We start from the raw sequence: 26,114 nt of genomic DNA, 5'->3' as shown, positions 1-26,114 counted from the left end.
TAAATGCATTGATGATTCTGCATGAAGATCGTACACTTCTTTAAATGCAGACAACTTCCAGGGTCCAAAACTGGTATAAACGGTCGAATGCTTTATCTGTAGCCATTCTGCGTTTTTGCCATTTTAGTGCAACCTGTTGTCTCGATGCAAGAGTCAACAGATCTTCTGATACGCCGGTTCTGCTTTTGATAAAGATTTTGCAATGAACGTCTTGTCACAAGTACTTGTCTTGAGATATCTTGATAAGCAGTTGGCACTCTACCGGTAGATAGATTTATCCTCTGCTGGTTTGAATAACCAGTTGATAGGCTTGTGACTGCAACCGGTCGAGAGACAAAGGTGGTTGACAAGCTTCCGGTAGATAACTTGAAGGGTTTAGACGGTTGCGGTAGGAGTTGTAGTAGATTCCTGAAATACAAAAGATTGGTAGCACATTCCTATACAATGAGTTGTTGTTTGTTATCACCAAAATGTCGGATTCAACACTATGTCTTGAGCTATTTGCAACTTTATGATGTATTTTAAGGTTGTAATAAATTTTAAGGTTTGGATTTGGTTTGTAAACTATTCTGAAATGTTTTAAGTAAGGTTTGATGTATGCATACATCTTTCAAAAAAAATAAAAATTTCTTTTCCGCGTTATTGTAAGGTTATGTTAGTTTTGTAACATCTTCATCGGTTGAGGGCATTACAGTTTGGTATCAGAGCAGTTCGCTCTGGGTTTTCTTGCAACATTCATGCATACTCGCCACGACTCCAACGCTCATTATTCATGTCTGTAAGTTATGATGTTTATTCGATTATGTGTATGATAATGCGATGAGATATTGTATGCATGTTACATGTTAATGTATATTTACGTATTGAATCGTGACTGAGCGGTGTGGATAATATTGGACTTTAGGACTATGGCATCACGTAGGGGAAATAACACCAACGCCAACGCCAATGCCGCTAACAACAACCATAATGATTGCGGGACAGATAGTGAGAACAATCAAAACAACCAGTTTTTGGCGGGATTAACTGCTCTACTTCAAGAGCAAAGCCGTGCTCAGGGAGCTCAAATCCAACAGTTGCTTCTTGCCCAGACAGCTAATGCCGGAAATAACCATCCTGCGGCTAATCAAAACCCTATCTACAAAAGGTTCTTAGAGTTGGGACCACCTGAGTTCAAAGGAGAGACTGATCCTTTGATTGCGGAACAATGGTTCCAAGCTATGGAGACTGCTTTTGAATTCATGCAGATCACGGATGCGGATAGATTGAGATGTGCTACCTATATGTTCCGTGATGACGCTCGTGTTTGGTGGAATGGAGCCAAAGCAGCGTTGAACCTAACCACCCTTACTTGGAATGGATTCAAGGATGTGTTCTACGGCAAATATTTCACGGTGAGCACCCGAAACAGGTTGGCTAGAGAGTTTTTGGAGATCCGTCAAGGAAACATGTCAATTGCGGAGTATGTAAAGAAGTTTGAAAGGGGAAGATACTTTGTACCGATGATTTCTGGTGATCCTGCTGAAGAGTTGAAACACTTTACAGAAGGGTTGAATGCCTTCATCAGAAAGGATGTTAGACTAAGTGGAGCGAAAAATTACAAAGAAGCGGTAGATCAGGCCATGCTGTCCGAAAAGGACAGAAACGATATTATCAAAGAGTCACAGGCAAAGAGATCTAACTATCAGAGTCGAGACCAACAAGGAAATTCTAACAGAAAGAGGCCGTACCAAGCCCCTCCCCAACACCGACCGTACCAACAACAACAGCCTCGACCTCAAGGGCAGAAACAATTGGCTCTGCCAGCACCAAAACCGGCAAATGCACCAACAGCTTGTCAAAAATGTGGAAAACTTCATTCAGGCCAATGTATGATGGGAACTGGTGTATGTTACTTGTGCAAACAACCAGGACATTTTGCAAAGGAATGTCCCCAACAAAGAGGACCGGCCAAAGGCCGAGTGTTTGCCATGACTCATGAGCAAGTGGACACAAACTCAGCCATCGTCACAGGTATGATTAATGTTTCCAGTATTCCTGCTCATATCTTAATTGATACTGGAGCTACACATTCATTCATATCTGTTGAATTTGTTAATAAATCGGGTTTGGTACCGGATAAGTCAATTTCGGGGTTTAGTATATCTTTGCCTTCAGGGGAAGAATTGAGTAGTGATTTGATTATCAGAGGATGCAGTATACAGATGCAAGGTCATGAGTTGTATGCTGATCTTATTATCCTCAAAATGTCGGACTTTGACGTGATATTTGGTATGGATTGGTTGTCTTGTTACGAGGCTACCATAGACTGTAAACGGAGGACGGTTTCCTTGAAAACTAAGGATGGAGAAACGTTTCTATTCCATGCCACACCGAAAAATAATTCATCTCTTTTAATTTCAGTAGGTAAGGCATGGCAACTGTTGAATAAAGGATGTGGAGGTTTCCTTGCAAGTGTCACTTGCGACCAAGAATTACCTCGACCGAGACTTGAAGACGTCGAGGTAGTGAGAGATTTCCCAGAAGTATTTCCTGATGATATTGCAGGATTACTTCCAGCTAAGGAGGTAGAATTTGGGATTGAATTAATGCCCGGAACCCAACCAGCTTCCAAAGCACCATACAGATTAGCACCGACTGAAATGAAAGAATTGAAGGAGCAACTACAAGAGCTACTCAATAAAGGCTTTATTAGACCGAGTATATCGCCTTGGGGTGCACCGGTATTGTTTGTCAAGAAGAAAGATGGGTCTATGAGACTGTGCATCGATTATAGAGAGCTGAATTGAGTAACAGTGAAGAACAAATATCCACTGCCAAGGATTGATGATTTGTTTGATCAGTTACAAGGGGCAGTAGTATTCTTCAAGATCGATTTGAGATCAGGTTATCACCAATTGAAGGTGAAAGATGAAGATATTCATAAGACGGCTTTCAGGACTCATTATGGCCACTACGAGTTTTTAGTCATGCCATTTGGAGTTACCAATGCACCGGCAGTATTCATGGATCTTATGAACAGAGTGTTTCAGCCTTTCTTAGATCAGTTTATCATAGTATTCATAGATGACATACTGATATACTCTCGTAGTCCAGATGAGCATCGTCAGCATCTAACTACAGTCTTGCAGATTCTGAAAGAAAAACAATTGTTTGCTAAGTTCAGTAAGTGTGAATTTTGGCTGGAACAGATTGCATTTTTGGGTCACATAGTTTCGGCTAAGGGAATAGAGGTTGATCCAGCAAAGATAGAAGCAATTAAAAATTGGGTTACTCCAAAGAATGCTACAGAGATACGGAGTTTCTTGGGATTAGCGGGTTACTATAGGAGATTCATTCAGGATTTCTCCAAGATAGCGCTGCCACTAACGTCATTAACTCGCAAAAGTGTGAAGTTTGAATGGTCTAATCAGTGTGAGAAAAGCTTTTTAGTGTTAAAGAAAAAGTTGATGACAGCACCAGTACTAGCCATACCAGAAGGAACAGGTCGATTCGTAATTTATACAGATGCTTCCAAGAGTGGATTAGGGGCTGTCTTGATGCAAGATGGAAAGGTGATAGCATATGCTTCACGACAGTTGAAGATTCATGAAAAGAATTACCCTACCCATGACCTTGAATTGGCAGCAGTTGTCTTCGCACTCAAACTGTGGAGACATTACCTTTATGGTGAGAAGTGTCAGATTTTCACTGATCATAAGAGTTTGAAGTACTTCTTCACCCAGAAGGAGTTGAACATGAGGCAGAGAAGATGTCTCGAATTGGTGAAAGATTATGACTGTAATATTAGCTACCATCCGGGTAAAGCTAATGTAGTAGCAGATGCTTTGAGTCGTAAATCTGCAATCTTGAACAGAATGACAACTCAACAAGAGTTGATTGCAGATTTTGAACGACTCAGATTGGAAGTAGTTGAGCCGATGGAAGTTTGTGCCCTATCAGCCTTAACAATGGTTCCAAGTTTGCTCGACAAGATTCGAACAGGTCAGGCTTCAGACCAGCAATTATTAACTTGGAAACTTAAAGATGAAGCTAAAGGGGGTGCATTGTATACAGTGAAGGATGGGATCGTGCATCACAAAAGGCGAAAGTGGGTACCAGCAGTAGATTTACTGAGGGAAGATGTGATGACTGAGGCTCACACTGTACCATATTCTATTCATCCAGGGAGTACAAAGATGTTCAAGGATTTACAGATGCTATACTGGTGGCCAGGTATGAAGAAATACATCGTTAAGTTTGTTAGCGAATGTTTGACATGTCAACAGGTCAAAGTTGAACATCAAAGGCCAGCAGGACTTCTGAAACCATTACACATTCCCACTTGGAAATGGGAAGATGTCACCATGGACTTTGTGATTGGACTGCCAATTACACAACGAAGAATGAATTCAATATGGATAATAGTTGATAGGTTGACGAAGTCAGCTCACTTTTTACCAGTTAGAAACAACTTCTCGATGAATCAATATGCAGAGTTGTATATTCAAGAGGTAGTTAGATTGCATGGAGTTCCAGCAAGGATAGTCTCTGACAGGGATCCCAGGTTCACATCAAACTTTTGGAAGAGTCTACATCATGGATTGGGGACAAAGTTAGCCTTCAGTACAGCTTTTCATCCACAAACAGATGGACAATCTGAGCGAGTGATTCAGATACTGGAGGATTTACTTAGGGCTTGCATGATTGACTTCGGAGGAAATTGGGAATCGAAATTGCCTTTAGTGGAGTTCACATATAACAATAGTTATCAAGCTACTATTGGAATGACTCCTTATGAGGCTTTGTATGGGAGAAAGTGTAGGACTCCATTGCATTGGGATGAAGTGGGAGAAAGAGCTGTATTGGGACCAGAAATAGTGCAACAAACAATCGACATGATAGAAAAAGTCAAGGACAGAATGTTGACAGCACAGAGTCGACAGAAAAGCTACGCCGATAAGAGGCGTAGAGACTTGGAGTTTCAGGTAGGTGATCATGTGTTCTTGAAAGTGTCACCTTGGAAAGGAGTTTTGAGATTTGGGAAGAAAGGAAAGCTGAGTCCGAGATATATAGGGCCTTTCGAGATCCTAGACAAGATTGGAGAAAGAGCCTATCGATTAGCATTGCCTCCAAATCTAGAAGGGGTACACGACATCTTCCATGTCTCGATGTTGAGGAAGTATATCTCAAATCCTTCTCATGTCATTCGTCATGAACCAGTTCAGTGGACGCCAGACTTGTCATATGAAGAGGTACCTATCCAAATTTTGGATACACAAGTCCGGAAGTTGAGAAACAAAGAGATCAAGATGGTAAAGGTCTTATGACACAATCAATTAGTGGAAGAGGCTACTTGGGAGACTGAACAAGATATGCGTAGCCGATACCCAGAATTATTTGGTGAGTCGAATTTTGAGGACAAAATTCTTTTAAGGAGGGTAGAGTTGTAAGGTCCAAATCCGCTAAACTCACTTACGATGATTTTAAAATAATTTTTATGATTTTATGCCATAAATTGTTTAAGTTATGATTTAATGATTATGGTTTCATGATATAATTATTTTATGTTTAACGCTTTCGATTAAGTTAATGGTTTCAGGTCAAGTTTGATTTTGGAATCATGGGACGAGGCTAACCTACGAACGAGATGATAGAGCGTATTTTTACGAACGTTTTAAGTATAATATTGATATGTTTTTGATGCATGAGTCGGGGGATGGTATTTTTATCAGAAGAGTCGGGACGGGTGACTGACTGCATTTTAGAGATGAACACACATTATGTATTGAATGATCATTATCCTATCTATCTACCCGATTCCCCACCCCATTACTTCCCATGTCCCCTTGTTCCCTTGACTCTCTCTTCTTCCCTATCCTCTACACGATTCTTTCCCCTTCTCTCCATTCTATCATCTTCTCCTTCTTGTTTCTTTATTGAACCTTCACGGTTCTTCAAGAAAGTCACAAGCCAAAGTTCCAAATCTCGTTCTTGGTGTGGTTAGCTCGTTGCCAAGAATCCGAATCAACTTCGTCTTCATTTCAAGGCAAGTACAAATTTAAAATATTTTGAAACCCATTCAAGATATTATGTATTTTGATATGAATTGTTGTGTGTTGAGATATTTATGCATGATTTTCATGAATTTCAAGAGCATGAAGTTATGATTTTACGAGATCGTGAAGCGTAGGTTGTTCTTGTCAAGTACTTGAGTTGATTCAAGAGGTTCATCTTCTTTTAAGATTTTAATGTTTTGAAGTTAGTTAAACCATTTTCAATTACAAGAAAATGAGCTTTGATGATTTATGTAGTTAAGATTTTGATTAAAAGAAGTTTATGTTTGAAGTTTGAAGTGTTGAAATTGTGTTTGGTGGCACCGGATTACCTATACTTATTATGATTTTGAGGATAACAATTAGGGTAGTAATCCAAATGATATGAGGCCAATTTTATTTGAAAGCTAGCTTATTTATCTACAACTTTCATTTTTTGAGTTTTGTCAAAATAATTCTGGAAGATTGGTCAAAATCACCCCAAAGTGTGTAGAGTGTTTTGATTTCCCGGCAGTGACACATTTGGGGAGAATGAGCATAACTTTTTACTGAAAACTCAAATTGAGGTGCGGTTTTCGGCATTAGAAAGCCAAGATCCAGAATACAACTTTCATGTTTACCACTTTTTCAAATTCTAACTTAAAAATAGAGTTTCGGAGCGAGCAAGATGAACCATTTGCGCAGGTCAGGCGCGCCCGCGCCTAGAAGTTGAGCGGCCGCGCCTTTCACTCGAAATTCATGATTTGTTTATGTTATTTTAGGGTCCTAAATTCATGATTATGATCTTCAAAGGCTTATAAAATATATTTAAGAGTTTCTATGCAAAAAGTTTCAAGTTTTAAGTCAAGAACGACAAGAACGACTTACGTGGATCGATTACGCTATGTGATGCATGTAAATGTCTAAGTTTCATTCATGAAACCTATGTTCAATATGAAAGTATGATTTTTATCATCTATGATATGCATGAAGTAATGAAGTAAAGTTTTATGTTCATTAAATGAAAGTTATGACGGAATTTACGATGAAACAATGATGTTTCATAATGAATGAAATGATATGATGAATGATGTTAAGATGAATCATGATATGATATGTTGATGCATGAAAAGATTTTGATGTCTTATGTGTCTTTGTGGTGGCAAACACGGGATTGGTGCTCCGGTTTGGGCTCCGGAGAGGGCCTTTCCAAACATGGCTCATGAGAGAGATAAGTACACGGGACTGGTGCTCCGGGATGAGCTCTGGAGAGGGCCTTTCCAAAGAACGAATGTTATGAGGCTTAGTGCCATATGCTTGTTGATCAACAAGAAAAGGATGAATGTGCCCATTATGAAGGTTGCCACAATTTCGCATAATTCGTCACCAAATGATGAGTTTATGTTATGTTATGTTACGTTTAAATGATATTTGAAATCTCACGATTTTTACTGCATATACTTGCTGAGTCTTTAGACTCACTATACTTGAATGGTGTAGGTAATGAGGGTGACATTTATGCATATGTCGACGAGTTTAATGTCGGACATGAAGAAGAGCAAGGAGTCGGACCGGCGGGCGATGCATGAGTGTGTTATGTGTTGAGTGTGATATGCTATGTTTTGAGCTATTTGCAACTTTATGATGTATTTTAAGGTTGTAAACAAGTTTTATAAATTTTAAGGTTTGGATTTGGTTTGTAAACTATTCTGAAATGTTTTAAGTAAGGTTTGATGTATGCATACATCTTTCAAAAAAAAAAAAATTTCTTTTCCGCGTTATTGTAAGGTTATGTTAGTTTTGTAACATCTTCATCGGTTGATGGCGTTACACTCTCTGTTTCACCTGTTGACAGTTCAAACATCGGGACACAAACCTTGTAACATCTCTCTTCATCTTCTTCCACCAAAACTTATTTCTCAAATCGTTGTGCATCTTTCGACCACCTGGATGAATACTGAATCAACTGCAATGTTCCTCTCGCAATATTAGCTGTCTCAACTCAGAAACATCGGACACAACAATATGATTATTCTCAAATAAAGCATCATCTCTAACCTAAAATTCAGACTGATGTCCAGATCTGAATTTCTCTATCGAAATCTGAATACTCGGATCAGATTTCTGTTCCTCTTCGATCTTCACAAACAACTCTAGTTTGCCTTGAATAGCAAAAACTTTGATAGATATCCTATCTGCTTCAAACTTTAAACCAGAAGTACAACAATCATCGATCACATGAGAGACACCAACAGTAGATAAAGATAAAGAACAGATCTTTCGACTCAAAACATCAGCAGTTGCATTCAAATTCTCTGGATAATACTTGATTTCACAGTCAAAGTTCTTCAGCAAATCTAACCATCTTCTTTGTCTCATATACAGTTCGGACTGAAGGAATAGATAAAACTGGAGCATTGGTCAACCACTTCTTCAAGTCAACAAAACTGTCCTCACAAGCTTTGGTCCAGAAAAAAGGCACATTCTTTTGAGTTAGCTGAGTAATTGGCTTCACAATAGAGAAGAATCCCTCGATGAATTTGCAATAGTAACCCGCTAAACTCATAAAACTTCGAATCTCAGGCACAGATATCGGTCGAGGTCAATTCATAACCGCTTCAATCTTGCTGGGATTGACAGAAATCCCATCTCTGGAGATAATGTGACCGAGAAAGTCAACTCGATCCAACCAAAACTCGCACTTCGACAGTTTAGCAAACACCTGTTTGGCCCGCAAAATCTACAAAACGGTCCTCAAGTGCTCTGCATGACCAGTACGACTCTTAGAATAGATAAGAATATCATCAATAAAAATAATCACAAACTCATCCAAATAATTTTGAAAGATTCGGTTCATAAGACCTATAAACACTGCTGGAGCAATAGTCAAACCGAACGGCATAACTATAAATTCAAAGTGGCCATACCTCGTTCTGAAGGAAGTCTTAGGAAAATCTTCCTCTCGAACTCTCAGCTCATGATAACCTGATCTCAGATCAATCTTCAAATATACCGATGAACCCTTGGCAATCAAATCTTCGAGTTATTCTATCAATTCTTTCAATTCAAGAGGTGCCATTCGATACGGAGCTTTTGATATAGGTCGAGTACGTAGCATCAATTCAATGCTGAATTCGATTTCACAAATTTGAGGTGTGGGGACCTCGGGTGCTAATCTAAATTCTTAATCACATTCAATATCAATCTGATAAATAAGAAACATGATTACAATAATCAATCTAATCAAGTAAAAATATAATCTGTTTAATAAAAACAAAAATTAAACAAGGGCATTTGGCGACGTGAAACCATACATTCGGCGACGCAAAAAACCCGTCACTGAACAAATTTTTTTTTAATAGTTGCTCGCTCGAGCAAGCCTAAGGTGCACTCGAGCGAGCACCACTTGGGTCTAGGGCCCCCTTGGCTCGCTCGAGCGAGCCCAGGTTGCTCTCGAGCGAGCTGAGTTCTGCCCGACTTCAGAATTTCTGCTCTTTTGCTGTCTTATTCCAAGTACTGATGCATAACATGTATAATTACTCCTAAATGCATGAAAAGGTATTGAACATCATCAAATACAATCTATACATGCATTTCAACATCTTTATACAATTTGAGTGCATTCCAAAGTGTGACAATATAAACACTTCTTATGCTTACCTTCTTCAAAATACAAGTTTGATAACACATTTCTACTTCTTAAACCCGAGTCACCATGTGCTAAATCTCTCAATCTCGAGCTATCCCTGCCAAGTTTGACCAGCTCCTGCCCAATCTGATGCAATGTACACATACAAACAAAGCAACAGTCGGATAACTCCGGTGAGAAATACATGTCAGTATGAACAACATGCATATAAATCATTTAAGAATATTAAATCTATATATGCCATAATAATCTTAAGTCACAAAACATATAGTAACATGTAAATCATATAAGCATAATCAATTCTTAAATTCTTAAAGCATAGCTGTTCATCTATGGCAATATCATACCAAGCATATAAACACATTCATATCTTGAATAACATATAATAACATTCTAGCATTTGTAAACGCATATTCTAAACCATAGAAATCTCTAGGTTAATGCATAAATGAAAGAGTAGGTGCCCGGTGAGCCAACTTGTGGCTAAGTGCTTTGATGACTCTTTGTATAAACAATATTTTGTTTAATATAATTTACACTTTTATTAATGGCAATGACTTTATCTTTCTTCATATTGTTATATTGTGATATACTATTGTTGTTTTGATAAAGACCTTGAATATACTATAGTGTATGTAAGATGTGGTGGTACATGGGTATGTCTATCATGAAACACATCTTATAGTCACTGTATATTCAAAATGGTTCCTAGTCGATTGAGCCGTCCGTTAATAAGGATAAGGATCGCTCGAGATTGAGACTAGCATTTGCGATGCCGAGTACCACTTTTCATTGGTATGGAACATGGAGATGTTCAAAGCATGCAAATGGATATTCATACGATGAATGATCGAACTACCCTATCCGGACTTTCCAAGTGGTTATCACTTATCAAGTGGATAAAGTCCGCGGTTTTGGTTGTACACCATTAGTCCTTACTACTTGAAACATCATTGAGACTCTATATGCTAGTACTGTGCTTTGACTCGTTTACCGACTCTATTGGGGTCATCAGGTGTCGGGATTGGGTATAGTTACGACACATATAGGAGTCGATGCTTTGTTGTCAAGGATTCACCACATACTTGCGAGTGTGGATATCCTATGCAATCTGAGGAGATATTAGTGTGACGAATCTCTGGCCAGAGTACATGATGTGTTTTAAGAAATGGTTTCTTAGTAGCACATGCGATGTCACTATTTGATCTTCAAGATGTATTGCATAGTTATCGAATCTCGAACGACTCTCGATTTACCAATGGTTGTTGATTCGATCGGGATATATGGATGAAGGGACATTACTGTACGCTAACCAAAATCTATTGGTTCTTGCAGGCACTATCAGTGATACCTAGGGAATCATGGGGCGATGTTGCTAGGCGCTCTTACCATGATTCGATGGGCAAGTCAGAAATTGTTGTTCCGAGTCACAAGGAGTTGTGAGCCCATGGCTAGCTGTATCCCTGAACCATTGATGGTCACACAGAGTAATGGATTTTTAATCCCCGTTGAGATAGTTAAATTTAAGGAGTTAAATTTAATGAACAAAGAAGTGGGACTTCTTATTTAAGAGTAGAGGAGTAAGATTTCCTAAAATGACATAGGGATGGGCATTTTTGGAAACCAATGAATTCGGATTCAGAAAAATTTATCTTGACTTTAAAAGATACAGAAATGGTTTCTGTGCACATTGGTGAAATTGATTTATCAATCTGAGTCACGATGAATTTTATATTAATTTCTGAACATGCGGGCTTTGCTTGTCAGGCTTGAACTTATGACTAATGGGCCCTAAGCTGTTAGCAGCCCACATTATAAATAAGTTATTTCAATATAGAAATTACACAACAGAGGTCACAATTTTCGAAAACCCTAGTTGTTTTTCTCTCTAAAGTGGCCGCCCCCTCCCTCTCTGCTCGGGAAAATCCAGCCTGTGAATTTTGAATTTGCAGTCTGGTTTAACGGATCAAATTCGTTAATTCTCTTCATAGAAACTTCTGATAGATTTTTTAGTGCAATCTATCAGAGGGATTAAATTTCCGTTCATGGACCTGATTGAAGAACAGTTCGTCCATCAGTTCCTGGGATATACAACAAGAGCAGAGTAATCTGTTGGTGTCCATAATCTCGATTCAAGATTGGAGGTAAAATTTAATTGTTATTTAATTTTTACACGCACAATTTAATCGTAAAGTTTTGATACCTATTATGGAATCGTTCCATATAAAATTTTTAAACTTCCGCTGTACCGGGTATCAATCCTGATTGATCTGATCACCATTCTCCAACAATAAATGCAATTCATGTTTCAAGGAATAGGCTATCAAGTCTGATAACAATCAAATCTCGGTTCTTGGGATTTCGGGGAATAAAATCTTTAATTAACCACCGACTCTCCCAATCGAGGTGGTGTAAAATATCTTAATTCTCCTAACTTTAGTGCAACTATAGTGAGTCATCTAGCTCTGAAAGCGAATCTACAATCCATGTCACTCAACTATAGTTCTCTAAATGTCATTTCGCAATCTAGGCCAATCAGCCTTCTATGTTTTTCAAGGTAGGGTTCAAGATGAATGCAACATAATCTTGATGCATTAAATCATACAAATACTGATAAACATCTTGAACACACAATTCAATAGTCATTCAAGGAAACAATAATAAGTAAATCACATAAGAGCACTTAAACAAATAAGTATGTGATTTTAGAAAACTCGATATTCAAAACGATCTCGAGTTGTTCTTACCATCTTATTTAATGTTTATTCATACCTTTTCAATCTTAGTGTTGACATATTCAAGCTTGCTAACTTCAAATCTGATGGAGTATCTAATCTTCTATTCATTACACGCTTGCTCATCGACGTTGATAGTTGATCGAATTCTTGATTCAATTTTGATTGTTCAAACGGCTCGAACTCGTCGATTCGACTTCGATAAATTCAATTCCCAACTGAAATGAAGTGTACAATATGCTTAATATTATTCTCAAATCTGATATTCATTGCTACGTTCAATCTATAGCTGAAATCATCTTAAATTGCAAACCGGCGGCGTAACAGTTCGAAGTCGGTCTTTCCAAAAGGTTAAACATCATCTAATAAATCAATTAAACTCATCATCATCACCACTTCAGCAGAAATACACGTTCAACACAGCCCCCAAAAATTCATAATTACAAATAATCTTCAAAAATTCTTAAACATGCTTAAATGACGATCTTTTCTCAATCCGTCTTAGATATGCTATCGTCGTATATACTAAAACATGTTTATACAATCAAATCTTAATTATAACAACATATTAAAATTAAAACATGGTAAAACTTCTTAAAACTTACGTCAAAACGTAGCACTCGGAGCTTTGATCGCAAATATACGATCAATCAAAAATTCTACCGGGCGGATCAAAAGATATGGAAACTTGAAAGGTTAAAAATGGCTTGGAACCCCTTTCTCCCTCTTCTCTCGGGTTGTTTCTGCTATGGACTGAAAAATTCTGATTCATTTCATACCAAGGACACGTTTTTATTGCTACTTGCAAGGAAATTGCACTTTGGCCCCCTGAACTTTGGCATATTTGCAAACTAGTCCTCGAACAAGCGATTTAATTAAATTTCAATCCTAAATAATTTAAGAATAGTAGATTTTAATTCTAAACTCTAAATATTCTCAAATGATATTTTTTCGGATTAAAATTAAATAATTTTGGACCTTATCGCATTTTGGTCCTTGAACTTCTCAATATTTGCAAATTGGTCCTTGCTCGGATTTCATCCTCAAATTAAATTCTTCTTAATATCAAACTCATAATTGAAATTTTAAATCTTTAATATTTTTGGGTCTTACAATTCCTCCCCTCTAAGGAATGATTTCGTCCTCGAAATTGCATTCGATCTTATTACTGAATCTCGTGAGCTGTATAGCTAACTGAAGTAATACTTACTTCAATTCTAGTTCTTTATATATCTGTTCTTATATCTTATCTTATTCTTTTTTCTGATTTCTTCTGCAATCATATCTATTCTCTTTGTTCTGTAATCACTGAGTCAAATTATATCTGAGCTACTATTCCTTGAGATCAAAATCTTTATCGGCTATTCTGCTTAACTCATAATATTATCGGCTTCTGCTTTATCTGATTGAATTCCCATAACATAGTCTAGCTTATGTTCTTCAGCTTATGTGTATGGATCACATTTTGTATATCTGACAATTCTGGATTGAGTAATAATCAATAAGCTAGATTGAATACTCACAAAAATACATGATTAGATCATTCCTTAAATCTCTTTCTGCATTGGATAATGCTCGGAAAAGAAATTTTCTTGCTGATAACTCTATTCAAGTTCCAAAATCTATATCTGTTATTTTTTTGCTAACTCTGTTGATTCTGCTTTGGTCTTGTTCTGTTCGGATAAATCTTCGCATTCTCTATATTTTCTTGAATCATATCTGATCTGATAACTGATACTTCTAAAATTCTATCTCAATATAAAGTCAATTATGCTTTTCTTATCATCTGATAAACAAAACACTGTTTTTATATCTTTCAGATATGTGTCACAGGAATTATAGTAATCAAGTGGTAGAAAGTCAATCAGCGAGTACCGAATCTAGTACTATAGTTCTGAGCATATCCTCGGAAATCTGGATAATCACATCTGATAGTTTAATAATCGGAGGATGATATAATGAAATCTCATACAATCAAAGACTCAAAACATCTGACAAGCAGTGCCACAATCGCGAAAATAAATCTAAAGTCTCTCTCTCGACAATAGATTTCAATAATTTCTGTAATCTTATCATCTTGTTAACTTTTTAACAACTATCTCTTATGTCTATATCATATCTAATCCAACATATTCTTGAATCTATCGAAATCTACTACAATCTAAATCGCAAAATCACGACGGTTTGTGTAATTTCGAACTAAAATCTTTCGGATAGTTGATCTTCTTGTAACTCTTAAGTAACTAAACTGTTACATGAACTACTTGATTTCTTTTTTTCTGCTTCTTTTACTCAACAATTAGTATTGGTAATGTCAATTCTGTCGTATCTGCTTTCATTTTCTTTCACCAATACTGATTCCAAGTAGTTCATACATGTACTTTATACATTTTTCAAACAATTGGATGGATATTACATCTGTTGTAGTATACCTTGTTCAAAATCTAATGTCCCAGTTCTAGAACATATGATATACTCAAATGATTATTCACTGCAAAATTCATCTGTTCTGATCTGCTGTCTTGTCTCATATCTGAATCTAGCATCCTCAATCGACCTATAATTGCTTGATCTTATATCAATGTTGCTTTAATCTTTCTAAACCAATCTGGCTTAGCTGGGATTGCAGCAATTCTGATTATTTGAGTATCTAATTAGAAACTCAAATATAAAAAGTACAGATCTGTAATTAATCGATCAAGCAGTCATATAATTTTCTTCTTTATATTTCCCAATTACTAGCAAGCCATGCAAACAACCTATAAATCTTGCTGATATTTTGAATCTGAGTTTCTATCAGTTACGAGCCAAATACTTCAAGATACACTGAATATACACATCAAATAATCAATGACTCTCAAATTTCAAATCAAAGGAACTCGCTCAAGTAAAGATCATTCAAAATCAAATATTCTGAATGACAGCGAGTGAATCAAATCAGACTATAACAAAGAAATAAGAGTCAATCAAGATCGATCGAGGTCAAATAACAAAAACATCAGAATCGATATCAAGAGATTTAAGAATCATGATTTTTATGATGTAATAACTTCAGCAAAATTGAAGAAAAAGCCAACTGTAACTGATTTTTTTTATCCTCTATTGATATGTGTTTCTCTATTAATTCTCAATTGATAATAGTCGATTATAATCTTATCGACTTAACTTATTGTCATAGAATTAATAACCATTTCGGTACTAGGATACTTCTTTTCAAATGCATATGCTAGCTGTTTTTGGAGTTCTTCAGTTGAAGTAGTGTTCTTATATACAAGTTGTCATAAGACTTTCGTACTAGACACCACTTTATAGAAAACTCCTTTCATTTAGTAAAAAAGTCGGGATATTTTATCTGAATATTTTATGTATAGTCTAACCACTGACATATCTGTCAAGTCTAGGTTAGTTCTATACTAATTCAGTACATCAACTAGAATTCTTCCGACACTCTTCTACATTAATTTTGATATAACCAGTACCGAATAAAATGAATCTTATTTTCTGAAACTCATACCATAAATCTCTACTCATTTTTATTTCTTAATCATGGAACGAATTCAATCAGCTGTTGACTGGTACCCAGTTATTGCATTAATATCTATAATGCATTCTAGCTTAGTACCCCAAATCTTATATTATCAAATTCAATCTTATTTCCTCAAATCTGTAATTTATCTTTTCTATTTCATCTTTCAAATGCTTTCCATCTATGTAAAGGCAAAATCTCAGCAATTACAATTTATAAAGACTCAACAGATAAAGATTGTAGCATAACAAATATGGATCTATGAATGTATGCAAAGAAATCTAAATTACTTCAATTACCTACAGTCTTATTATCTGGTGCAATTTGAGCTAAATAATCTGTAATTGCTTCTTGCCGATGAGATTGTTCTATATTCGAATTTCCTCTTAATCTATTTCAGCTAAGGATGCTATTCTCATCTTTCTTGAAATACTGCCTCTTAAGCTTAAGAAATCTTTGCTGCTGTTTTCATTATCTCTTGCTTCATAGCTATACTGCTATGGAATCTGTAATGAAGATGATGATTATAGTTTTTCTCAGTTACAGAGACGTGAATAAAATTTCATTCTGCCTCATACAACTAGTTCGTGGTTTCTTTATTCTGTCACTGGCTTTAAATCAATTTATTCAAGTTGCTATGCTTCTTTTTGGCAAATTCTGCTTTTCTATCTTCTCTATTACATACATAAAGAAACAATTCTGTTTACTTACCTGCCAAACCATTTCAGTACGCCTTCTCTTCAACAAGTTCTTCTATACAATTCACCAACTTCTTGCTAAGCTATGAAGTTGATATAAAATCAGGCTGGTTCTATGTTCATCTGAATATTCTTCACTTGAACAATTGATCCAGCTTTTCAACTCAACCCTTGTCTAGACATAACGTATTCTGTATCTTTCTGAGTTGGTGATTAATAGCTCTGGAGTTGTTCAACTAACATACTCCTCGGTGCAATCATCATATCTATCGGCTCAAAAACTTACCTAGACACTGTTCTGTTCTGTCTGAGGTTCTCATACTGTCTGCAAAATTTTTCTTACTCTAGAACAGAAGCAATATAAAATGCAGAGATTATAAAATACAATTCAGTATACCATACATATAATCTCATTCTTCTGAATATAACACATGCTTGCTAATTCTTATGCTTTTCAAATAATACATGCTTACAACGAATTCACTTACCCTTATAGATTCAATAAATCATGCATGCATCTCAGCATATAAGCATGTAAGTCTCATATCAGTAGAGCAAGCAGTGTTTAATCAATAAATCATGTCGCATAAAATATTCAATTCAAGTAAAGCATAATCATGCTGTAACGTCCCGTTTTTATCTTAAATGAGTTTATTTGAGTTAATCAGAGATTACAAAGTTCACGAGCCGACTTGATTTTGATCAGGGTCCTTTTTGCAAAAATTGGATTTTTCAGGGACTAAAACGCAAATAATGAATTTAATATATTATCTACTCAACTTTTGAATTTTCTCTTTAATCCTTCTCCTTCCTTAGCCGGCTCCTCCTCCATTGAAACGCCCCATCACCTTTTCAAGCTTCTAGATTTCAGTCCGAGCTCGATCCGTCCGTTAGAAATTATTTCTGAAGGCAGATTATCGATCACTGCAGTGAGAGCTCTGTTATATCGTAAGTTTTTCTACGATCAGATACATTCTAGTTTTTGGATGTTGTTAGAATCGTTCTAGATTCGAGTATGTTGTTCTCTACAGAGTTCTTATCGTCTATTATCTGTCGGTTTTGAATTTGAGCGACGTTCGGAATTGTTATGATTTTTGGAAGCCATTTTTGAAAATTGTGATTTGAGATTTGTTGGGATTGCCTTGTTTTGGTTGTCTTAGAATTTTTATGAGGTTATATCGCTATTGAACTGCTGTCTGCGTTGTCGGTTTGTTCAGTTATAGCCGTTATGCCGTCGGTTTGAGTTTTGGGGATTTCGAACCGTTTTTGAGTTGTGATCTTGGCTTGTAATTTGATTGTGGTTATTGATCATTAAATTGTATCTGAACAGATTCGTTTGGAGTTGTCAAGCCCTGTGTTAGCAGCATTTGGTCATCGAGAATTGGACGAATAACGGTAAAGAGATTACCTTGAACCGTTGCCTTTGTTGTTGGATTGTTTAGTTGTTGATTAAACCTTTTGTTGTAGCTTATCCAGAGTTGGAACTACTGCATTGAAAGGTAAAGGCAGACATCGATAGTGGGATAGCATACTCGGGACAGTTGGTTCTCGAGTTTCCCTTAAAATCACATACTTTCATCTACACTCGTTCTAGCATGAGGAACTTGTGTTTTGTTGTTTTGATTGAGCGTTTGTTATATGGCTATGTTTAATGTTTCTGTTATGCATTCATCTTGAGCCAATCTTGTTTTCAGCGGGCAGAATCGCCCTTTTTGTTTTGACGTTTGGGAACTATGATTGAGTGGCCTAGGTCGTAGTCGTTTCACCTAGTGCTAGCATACTCATTATAGTTGCTCAAAGCCTAGAGGAGTGGGATACGTGGCACCACCTCGATTTGGTGAGTCGGTGAGTCGTTACGTAATCTCACCCTTGGGATCCCAAAAGCACAGCAGCAATCCCTCGTTATCAGATTTGATATCACGGTTTAAAGATATGCATTTCATTACATCGTTATTGATTTCGTTGTTGTCTTGAAAGAATGTTTATTGTTGTATTACTTGATATGTTGTTTTTACTAGGATTATCATTCTAACCGGTTATCCGGCTGTTGCTTTGTTTTGTATGTGTACTTGGCAACAGGTGGGGCAGAAACAAGTCAGAAGAGGCATGGTTAGCTCCGAGAAAAAGTTGTAGAAGTGAGACTCGGTTGAGAAGTCGTGTCAATATGTTTATCTAGTTATATTAGAACATGTTTAGATATTGAACTTCGTTGTTTATGTTGTATCGATTATGCGAGTCTTATGTTGCATGTTATAGACTGGTTCGTAGTTGATCAACGTTAGCATTTCATGTAATAACTGGAGAAGTTATGTTTTTAATGCATGAATTTGAGTTTGATGTATGGAATAACCTTTAGTTTGAGATGCCAAGCTTTTCTGCTCTGTTCTGTTTCTGCTGCCGGGGGGGGGGGGGTGCCCGAGCTGCAGTTTATAGCAGCCCGAGCGCACCCCAGTTCGAGTAATCCAGCAGCGCTGGAGTTTAGGGCGCGCTCGAGCGGCAGTTTTTGCCCGCCCGAGCGCACCCCCCCTTAAAATTTTTTTTTTCTTTCTCACTTTGGTCTTGGATCTTGTATGCTTAATTATTATTTATGCCGAGATTAGTTGTTTAGAACCGAGATCTCACATTAAGTGGTATCAGAGAATTAAGATTCTTGGTCGAACTAGAGTGAGCGGGTAGATCGAGTCTGCATGTATTGGCTCCTCACATGTGTTTGAATTATTTTAACTGTGTACTTAATTCCATGCGAGCATGCTTTGTTATTGAGAATTATTGATTTACATGGTTATGTGATTTAATTTATAAAGTATGATCTACTTGAGATATAACTGTTTCTGTTATCGACTTGTATCCGGTATTCCAAGCGGTTGTAAGGGCACTGATTGTAGCGATTGAGATATCTCGTGTCCTAACCTTTGATTATCAGATGGGTCCTCGTCGAGTGATAAACAGAAACACACCGTCAGTTATCCCTGCGACTGAGCAAGCTAGCACTGAAGTTGATCAGTTGGATGCTTCAGCAACGCCTATGGAAACCTTGCTGAAGAGGTTTCAGTCGTTCAATCCGCCGTTATTGATGGGTTCAGAAAATCCAGTTGACTGTGAGAGTTGGTTGGATGATATGGATCAGTTGTTTGATTCCATTGATTACACAGATGACCGCAGAATCAGGTTAGTCATTCATCAGCTACGTGGGGTTGCTAAGAGCTGGTGGATCATGACAAAGAAAGCAATGGAGAGTAGAGGTACAGAATTTACTTGGACTCTTTTTAAATCTGAATTTTATAAGCGGTTTTTCCCTATCTCGTATCGCAAGGATAAGGCAGCAGAGTTTGCCAATATGAGGCAAGGGAATCTGAACATTGAAGAGTACGTGGCTAAGTTCGATAGTCTGTTGCGTTTTGCACCACTAATTGCCGGAGATGAAGAAGCTAAGGCAGATCAGTTCATCAATGGTTTGAACCCCGACGTCTTCACGTTGGTAAATACCAACAGGCCTAACAACTTTGCGGATGCCATGAATCACGCAAAGGGAGCAGAAGTAGGCTTGTGGAGGCAAAGAGGTAACCAAGTAGCACCTCAACAACATAGGCAGTATTAGAACCCACCATCTCTGTATCAGAATCAGCCACCGCAGCATCAGAACCAGCAGCAAAGGTATGAAGGTGGAAACAGTGGGGGAAACAGAAAAGATCAGTACAAAGCAAGAGGTAAATAGTTCAAGAGGTAGGGGAACAGTTCTTCTAGTTCCAGTGGTTCGAAGCAATTCGGTTCAGGACAGAGTTTTGGATCTTCAGCCATGTACTGCAGGAAGTGTGGAGGAAGACACTCACCGGATCAGTGTGTGGGAGTCTTTGGCAATTGTAACACCTGTCAGCAACCGGGACACTTCTCTAAGGTGTGCCCTCAGCGTAACAGAGATAGGGCTCAGAGTGGGAGTTCATCTAGACCTGTAGCTCAGCCTGAGAGGCAGTCTTCTGCAGTGCACTCTTTCCAGCCTCAGCAGCAGAACAGATAGGGAGGTAACTCTAGTGCGAACCAGCCTCCGAGACAGCAGGCACGAGTCTTTGCTTTGATAGAGGATCAGGCTCAGGCAGCACCTGATGATGTTATAGCAGGCAACTGTTCGATTTTTGGTTATTCTGCTCATGTCTTGATAGATACAGGTGCTTCCCATTCCTTTATCTCTGAGAAATTTTTGTTATTGCATGCTTTGCCAACTGAATTTTTTCCTACAGTAGTAGCTGTTACTTCACCTTTGGGTGGAGGAATTGTTTCTGTCAGACTAGTCAGGAACTGTGAACTTTGTTTTGAGGGGAATTTGTTAGAATTCGACTGTATTGTGCTTGGGTTGTCAGATTTTGATTGTATTGTCGGTATAGATGCTTTGACCAAGTACAGGGCAACAGTTGATTGTTTTCTCAAGGTTTTCAGGTTCAGACCTGAAATGGCAGACGAGTGAAAATTCTTTGGTAAGGGTTCTCGATCTAGAATTCCTTTGATTTCAGTGTTATCTATGACTCGTTTGTTACAGAGAGGTGCAGAAGGATTTTTTGTTTATGCGGTTGATGTACTGAAATCTAGCCCAGCTTTGGTTGACTTACCAGTGGTTAGAGATTTTGCTGATGTGTTTCCGGAAGATGTTCCTGGATTGCCACCTATAGATCGAATTCAGCATCGATTTGGTGCCAGGTACTCAACCTATTTCAAAATCTCCTTATCGTATGACACTTATTGAATTGAGAGAGTTGAAGGAGCAGCGTGAGAATTTGATTGCTAAGGGATATATCAGACCTATTGTATCGCCTTGGGGTGCTCCTGTGCTTTTTGTTCGGAAGAAGGATGGTTCTATGCGGCTCTGTATCGACTACCGCCAATTGAATCAGGCTACAGTTAAGAACAGGTATCCTTTACCCCGAACAGATGACCTTTTTGATCAACTGCAGGGTTCTTCTGTCTACTCTAAGATTGATCTGAGGTCAGGTTATCACCAGTTGAGAGTGCAAGAGGAAGACGTTCCTAAGACCGCATTCAGAACGAGGTATGGTCATTTTGAGTTAACTGTATCTTTAAGCGCTATTTAGATGAGTTCGTCATTATCTTTATCGATGATATTCTTATCTACTCGAAGAACCGTACTGACCATGCAGAGCACTTGAGGACCGTACTGAAGATTTTGCGAGTTGAGCAGTTGTTTGCCAAGCTGTCTAAGTGTGAATTCTGGTTAGATCGAGTTGTCTTTCTCGGTCATATTATTTCTGAAGATGGGATTTCTGTCGATCCCAGCAAGATTGAAGCGGTTATGAATTGGCCTAGACCTACTTCAGTGCCGGAGATCCGAAGCTTCATGGGTTTAGCTGGTTATTACCATCGTTTCATCGAGGGTTTCTCGTCTATTGCCAAGCCGATTACCCAGCTGACTCAGAAGAATGCGCCTTTTGTTTGGACTCCAGATTGTGAGGCTAGCTTTGTTGATCTGAAGAGGAGACTGACCAGTGCTCCAATTCTTTCTATTCCGAAGGGTACTGGAGGTTTCACAGTCTATTGTGATGCTTCTAACCGAGGCTTGGGTTGTGTTCTTATGCAGCATAAGCATGTGGTGGCGTATGCATCGAGGCAGCTAAAACCGCACGAGATTTGTTATCCGGTTCATGATCTTGAACTAGCTGCGATCGTCTTTTCTTTGAAGATCTGGAATCACTATCTTTATGGTGAGTCCTTTGAGATCTTTTCTGATCATAAGAGTCTTAAGTACTTGTTTTCTCAGGTAGAGCTGAATATGAGACAAAGAATATGGTTAGATCTGTTGAAGGATTTCGACTGTGAAATCAAGTATTATCCGGGAAAGTCGAATGCAGTTGCAGATGCCTTGAGCCGAAAGCTTTGTTCTTTATCTCTTTCTACTATTGGTGTTTCTCAGTTGATCGATGATTGTTGCACTTTTGGTTTAGAGTTTGAAACAGATAGGGAGACTATCAGAGTGTTTGCTATTCAATCCGAATCGGAGTTGTTTGTTGCAATCAGAGAAGCACAGAAGTCTGAGCCGAGCATTCATGTTTAAGTAGAGAAAGTCAGATCGGGGCATCAGTCTGAATTCCAGGTTAGAGATGATGTTTTGTTTGTGAATAACCGTATTGTTGTGCCTGATATTTCGGAGTTCAGACAGCGTATTCTTCGAGAGGATCATTGCAGTCGGTCTAGTATTCATCCTGGAGGTCGTAAGATGTACAACAACCTGAAGAACTAGTTCTGGTGGAAGAGAATGAAGGGCGATGTTGCGAGGTTTGTATCTCGGTGTTTGAACTGTCAGCAAGTAAAAGCAGAACAAAAGCGACCAGGAGGTCTGTTGCACAGTCTATCTGTTCCTGAATGGAAGTGGGATCACATTTCCATGGATTTCGTCACGAAGCTACCACGATCCGTTCGAGGATGCGATGCCATTTGGGTAGTGATCGACCGATTGACGAAGTCTGCGTGTTTATTCCGTACAGGATGACGTATCGTCATGATCAGATGACTGAGTTGTACGTTAGCAATGTTGTGAGATTGCATGGTGTGCCGAAGTCGATCGTTTCAGACAGAGATCCTAGATTCACTTCTCACTTTTGGCACAGTCTTCAGGGGGCACTTGGTACTCGATTGCATCTGAGTACAGCTTATCATCCTCAGACCGATGGACAGTCAGAGCGGACTATCCAGACGTTAGAGGATATGCTGCGAGCGGTAGTGCTAGATTTTGGCACTAGTTGGCAGGATTATTTGCCTCTTGTCTAGTTTTCTTACAACAACAGCTTCCAAGCGAGTATCGGTATGGTGCCTTTTGAGGCTTTGTATGGTAAGAAGTGCCGATCTCCATTGTTTTGGGATGAATTGTCCGAGTCACCAGATTTGGGACCGGAGATGCTTAGAGATATGGCAGAGCAGGTTAAGATCATTCAGACCAGAATGAAGTCAGCTCAAGATAGACAGGCGAAGTATGCGAATGTCAGGCATAGACCTCTGAGTTTTGATCAGGGAGACCGAATCTTTCTGAAGATTTCTCCATTCAGAGGCACTGTTAGATTCGGTAAGAGAGGAAAGTTATCTCCGAGATTCATCGGGCCGTACGAGATTCTCGAGAAGATAGGCGATCTTGCCTACAGACTTGCACTTCCTCCGTCTTTATCTGGTATTCACGACGTTTTTCACGTCTCTATGCTGCGAAAGTATCATCCAGATATTTCTCATATCCTTCAGTCTGACGAAGCCAAGTTAGACGAGACTCTGAGCTATTTTGAACGACCGATTCAGATCCTTGATCGGAAAAAAAAGCAACTCAGAACCAAGTTGATTCCATTAGTGAAAGTGTAGTGGAGCCATCACGGAGTCGAGGAAGCAACTTGGGAGACAGAATCTGACATGAGACAGCGTTTTCCAGAGTTATTCGGATGACGTGAGTTCTTCTTACTGTTTTTAGTTCTTTATTTTATTTATGAGTTGTGGTTCTCGTTGATTTCGAGGACGAAATCTCTTCTTAGTGGGGGAGAATTGTAACGCCCCGTTTTTATCTTAAATCAGTTTATTTGAGTTAATCGGAGATTACAGAGTTCACGAGCCGACTTGATTTTGATCAGGGTCCTTTTTGCAAAAATTGGATTTTTTAGGGACTAAAACGCAAATAGTGGATTTAATATATTATCTACTCAACTTTTGACTTTTCTCTTTAATCCTTCTCCTTCCTTAGCCGGCTCCTCCTCCATTGAAACGCCCCATCACCTTTTCAAGCTTCTAGATTTCAGTCCGAGCTCGATTCGTCCGTTAGAAATTATTTCTGAAGGCATATTATCGATCACTGCAGTGAGAGCTCTATTATATCGTAAGTTTTTCTACGATCAGATACATTCTAGTTTTTGGATGTTGTTAGAATCGTTCTAGATTCGAGTATGTTGTTCTCTACAGTGTTCTGATCGTCTATTATCTGTCGGTTTTGAATTTGAGCGACGTTCGGAATTGTTATGATTTTTGGAAGCTATTTTCGAAAATTGTGATTTGAGATTTGTTGGGATTGCCTTGTTTTGGTTGTCTTAGAATTTTTATGAGGTTATATCGCTATTGAACTGCTGTTTGCGTTGTTGATTTGTTCAGTTATAGCCGTTATGCCGTCGGTTTGAGTTTTGGGGATTTCGAACCATTTTTGAGTTGTGATCTTGGCTTGTAAGTTGATCGTGGTTATTGATCATTAAATTTTATCTGAACAGATTTGTTTGGAGTTGTCAACCCCTGTGTTAGCAGCATTTGGTCGTCGAGAATTGGACGAAGAACGGTAAAAAGATTACCTTGAACCATTGCCTTTTTTGTTGGATTGTTTAGTTGTTGATTAAACCTTTTGTTGTAGCTTATCCAGAATTGGAACTACTGCATTGAAAGGTAAAGGCAGACATCGATAGCGGGATAGCATACTCGGGACAGTTGGTTCTCGAGTTTCTCTTAAAATCACATACTTGCATCTACACTCGTTCTATCATGAGGAACTTGTGTTTTGTTGTTTTGATTGAGCGTTTGTTTTATGGCTATGTTTTATGTTTCTGTTATGCATTCATCTTGAGCCAATCTTGTTTTCAGTGGGCAGAACCGCCCTTTTTGTTTAGACGTTTGGGAACTATGATTGAGTGGCCTAGGTCGTAGTCATTTCACCTAGTGCTAGCATACTCATTATAGTTGCTCAAAGTCTAGAGGAGTGGGATACGTGGCACCACCTCGATTGGGTGAGTCGGTGAGTCGTTACGTAATCTCACCCTCGGGATCCCAAAAGCACAGCAGCAATCCCTCGTTATCAGATTTGATATCCCGGTTTAAAGACATGCATTTCATTACATCGTTATTGATTTCGTTGTTGTCTTGAAAACATGTTTATTGTTGTATTACTTGATATGTTGTTTTTACTGGGATTATCATTCTCACCGGTTATCCGGCTGTTGCTTTGTTTTGTATGTGTACTTGGCAACAGGTGGGGCAGGAACAAGTCAAAAGAGGCATGGTTAGCTCCGAGAAAAAGTTGTAGAAGTGAGACTCGGTTTAGAAGTCATGTCAATATGTTTATCTAGTTATATTAGAACATGTTTAGATCTCGAACTTTGTTGTTTATGTTGTATCGATTATGCGAGTCTTATGTTGCATGTTATAGACTGGTTCGTAGTTGATCAACGTTAGCATTTCATGTAATAACTGGAGAAGTTATGTTTTTAATGCATGAATTTGAGTTTGATGTATGGAATAACCTTTAGTTTGAGATGGCAAGCTTTTTTGCTCTGTTCTGTTTTTGCTGTGGGGGGGGGGGGGGGGGGCCCCCCAGTTCGAGTAATCCAGCAGTGCTGGAGTTTAGGGAGCGCTCGAGTGGCAGTTTTTGCCCGCCCGAGCGCACCCCCCCTTTAAATTTTTTTTTTCTTTCTAACTTTGGTCTTGGATCTTGTATGCTTAATTGTTGTTTAAGCCGAGATTAGTTGTTTAGAACCGAGG

At 38.3% G+C, this 26,114-nt stretch overlaps 1 protein-coding gene across 1 annotated transcript in view; it reads left to right on the top strand.

Moving 5' to 3' along the window:
• The first annotated feature begins 908 nt into the window (after positions 1–908).
• The window catches only part of LOC140889377 (uncharacterized), a 53,115-nt gene continuing 27,909 nt past the window's right edge, over positions 909–26,114 (top strand). Inside the window, exons 1-5 of the mRNA XM_073297092.1 lie at positions 909–2,013; positions 2,158–2,567; positions 3,414–3,669; positions 3,886–4,145; positions 4,269–4,967. Coding sequence (XP_073153193.1) covers positions 909–2,013; positions 2,158–2,567; positions 3,414–3,669; positions 3,886–4,145; positions 4,269–4,967 — 2,730 coding nt within the window. The remainder of the gene's footprint in view (positions 2,014–2,157; positions 2,568–3,413; positions 3,670–3,885; positions 4,146–4,268; positions 4,968–26,114) is intronic.

Source organism: Henckelia pumila, chromosome 3, assembly GCF_033568475.1.
Source record: "Henckelia pumila isolate YLH828 chromosome 3, ASM3356847v2, whole genome shotgun sequence".
Lineage (NCBI taxonomy): Eukaryota > Viridiplantae > Streptophyta > Magnoliopsida > Lamiales > Gesneriaceae > Henckelia > Henckelia pumila.
Note: the sequence above shows the minus strand (reverse complement) of the source record. Positions and strands in the feature narration are given on the sequence as shown.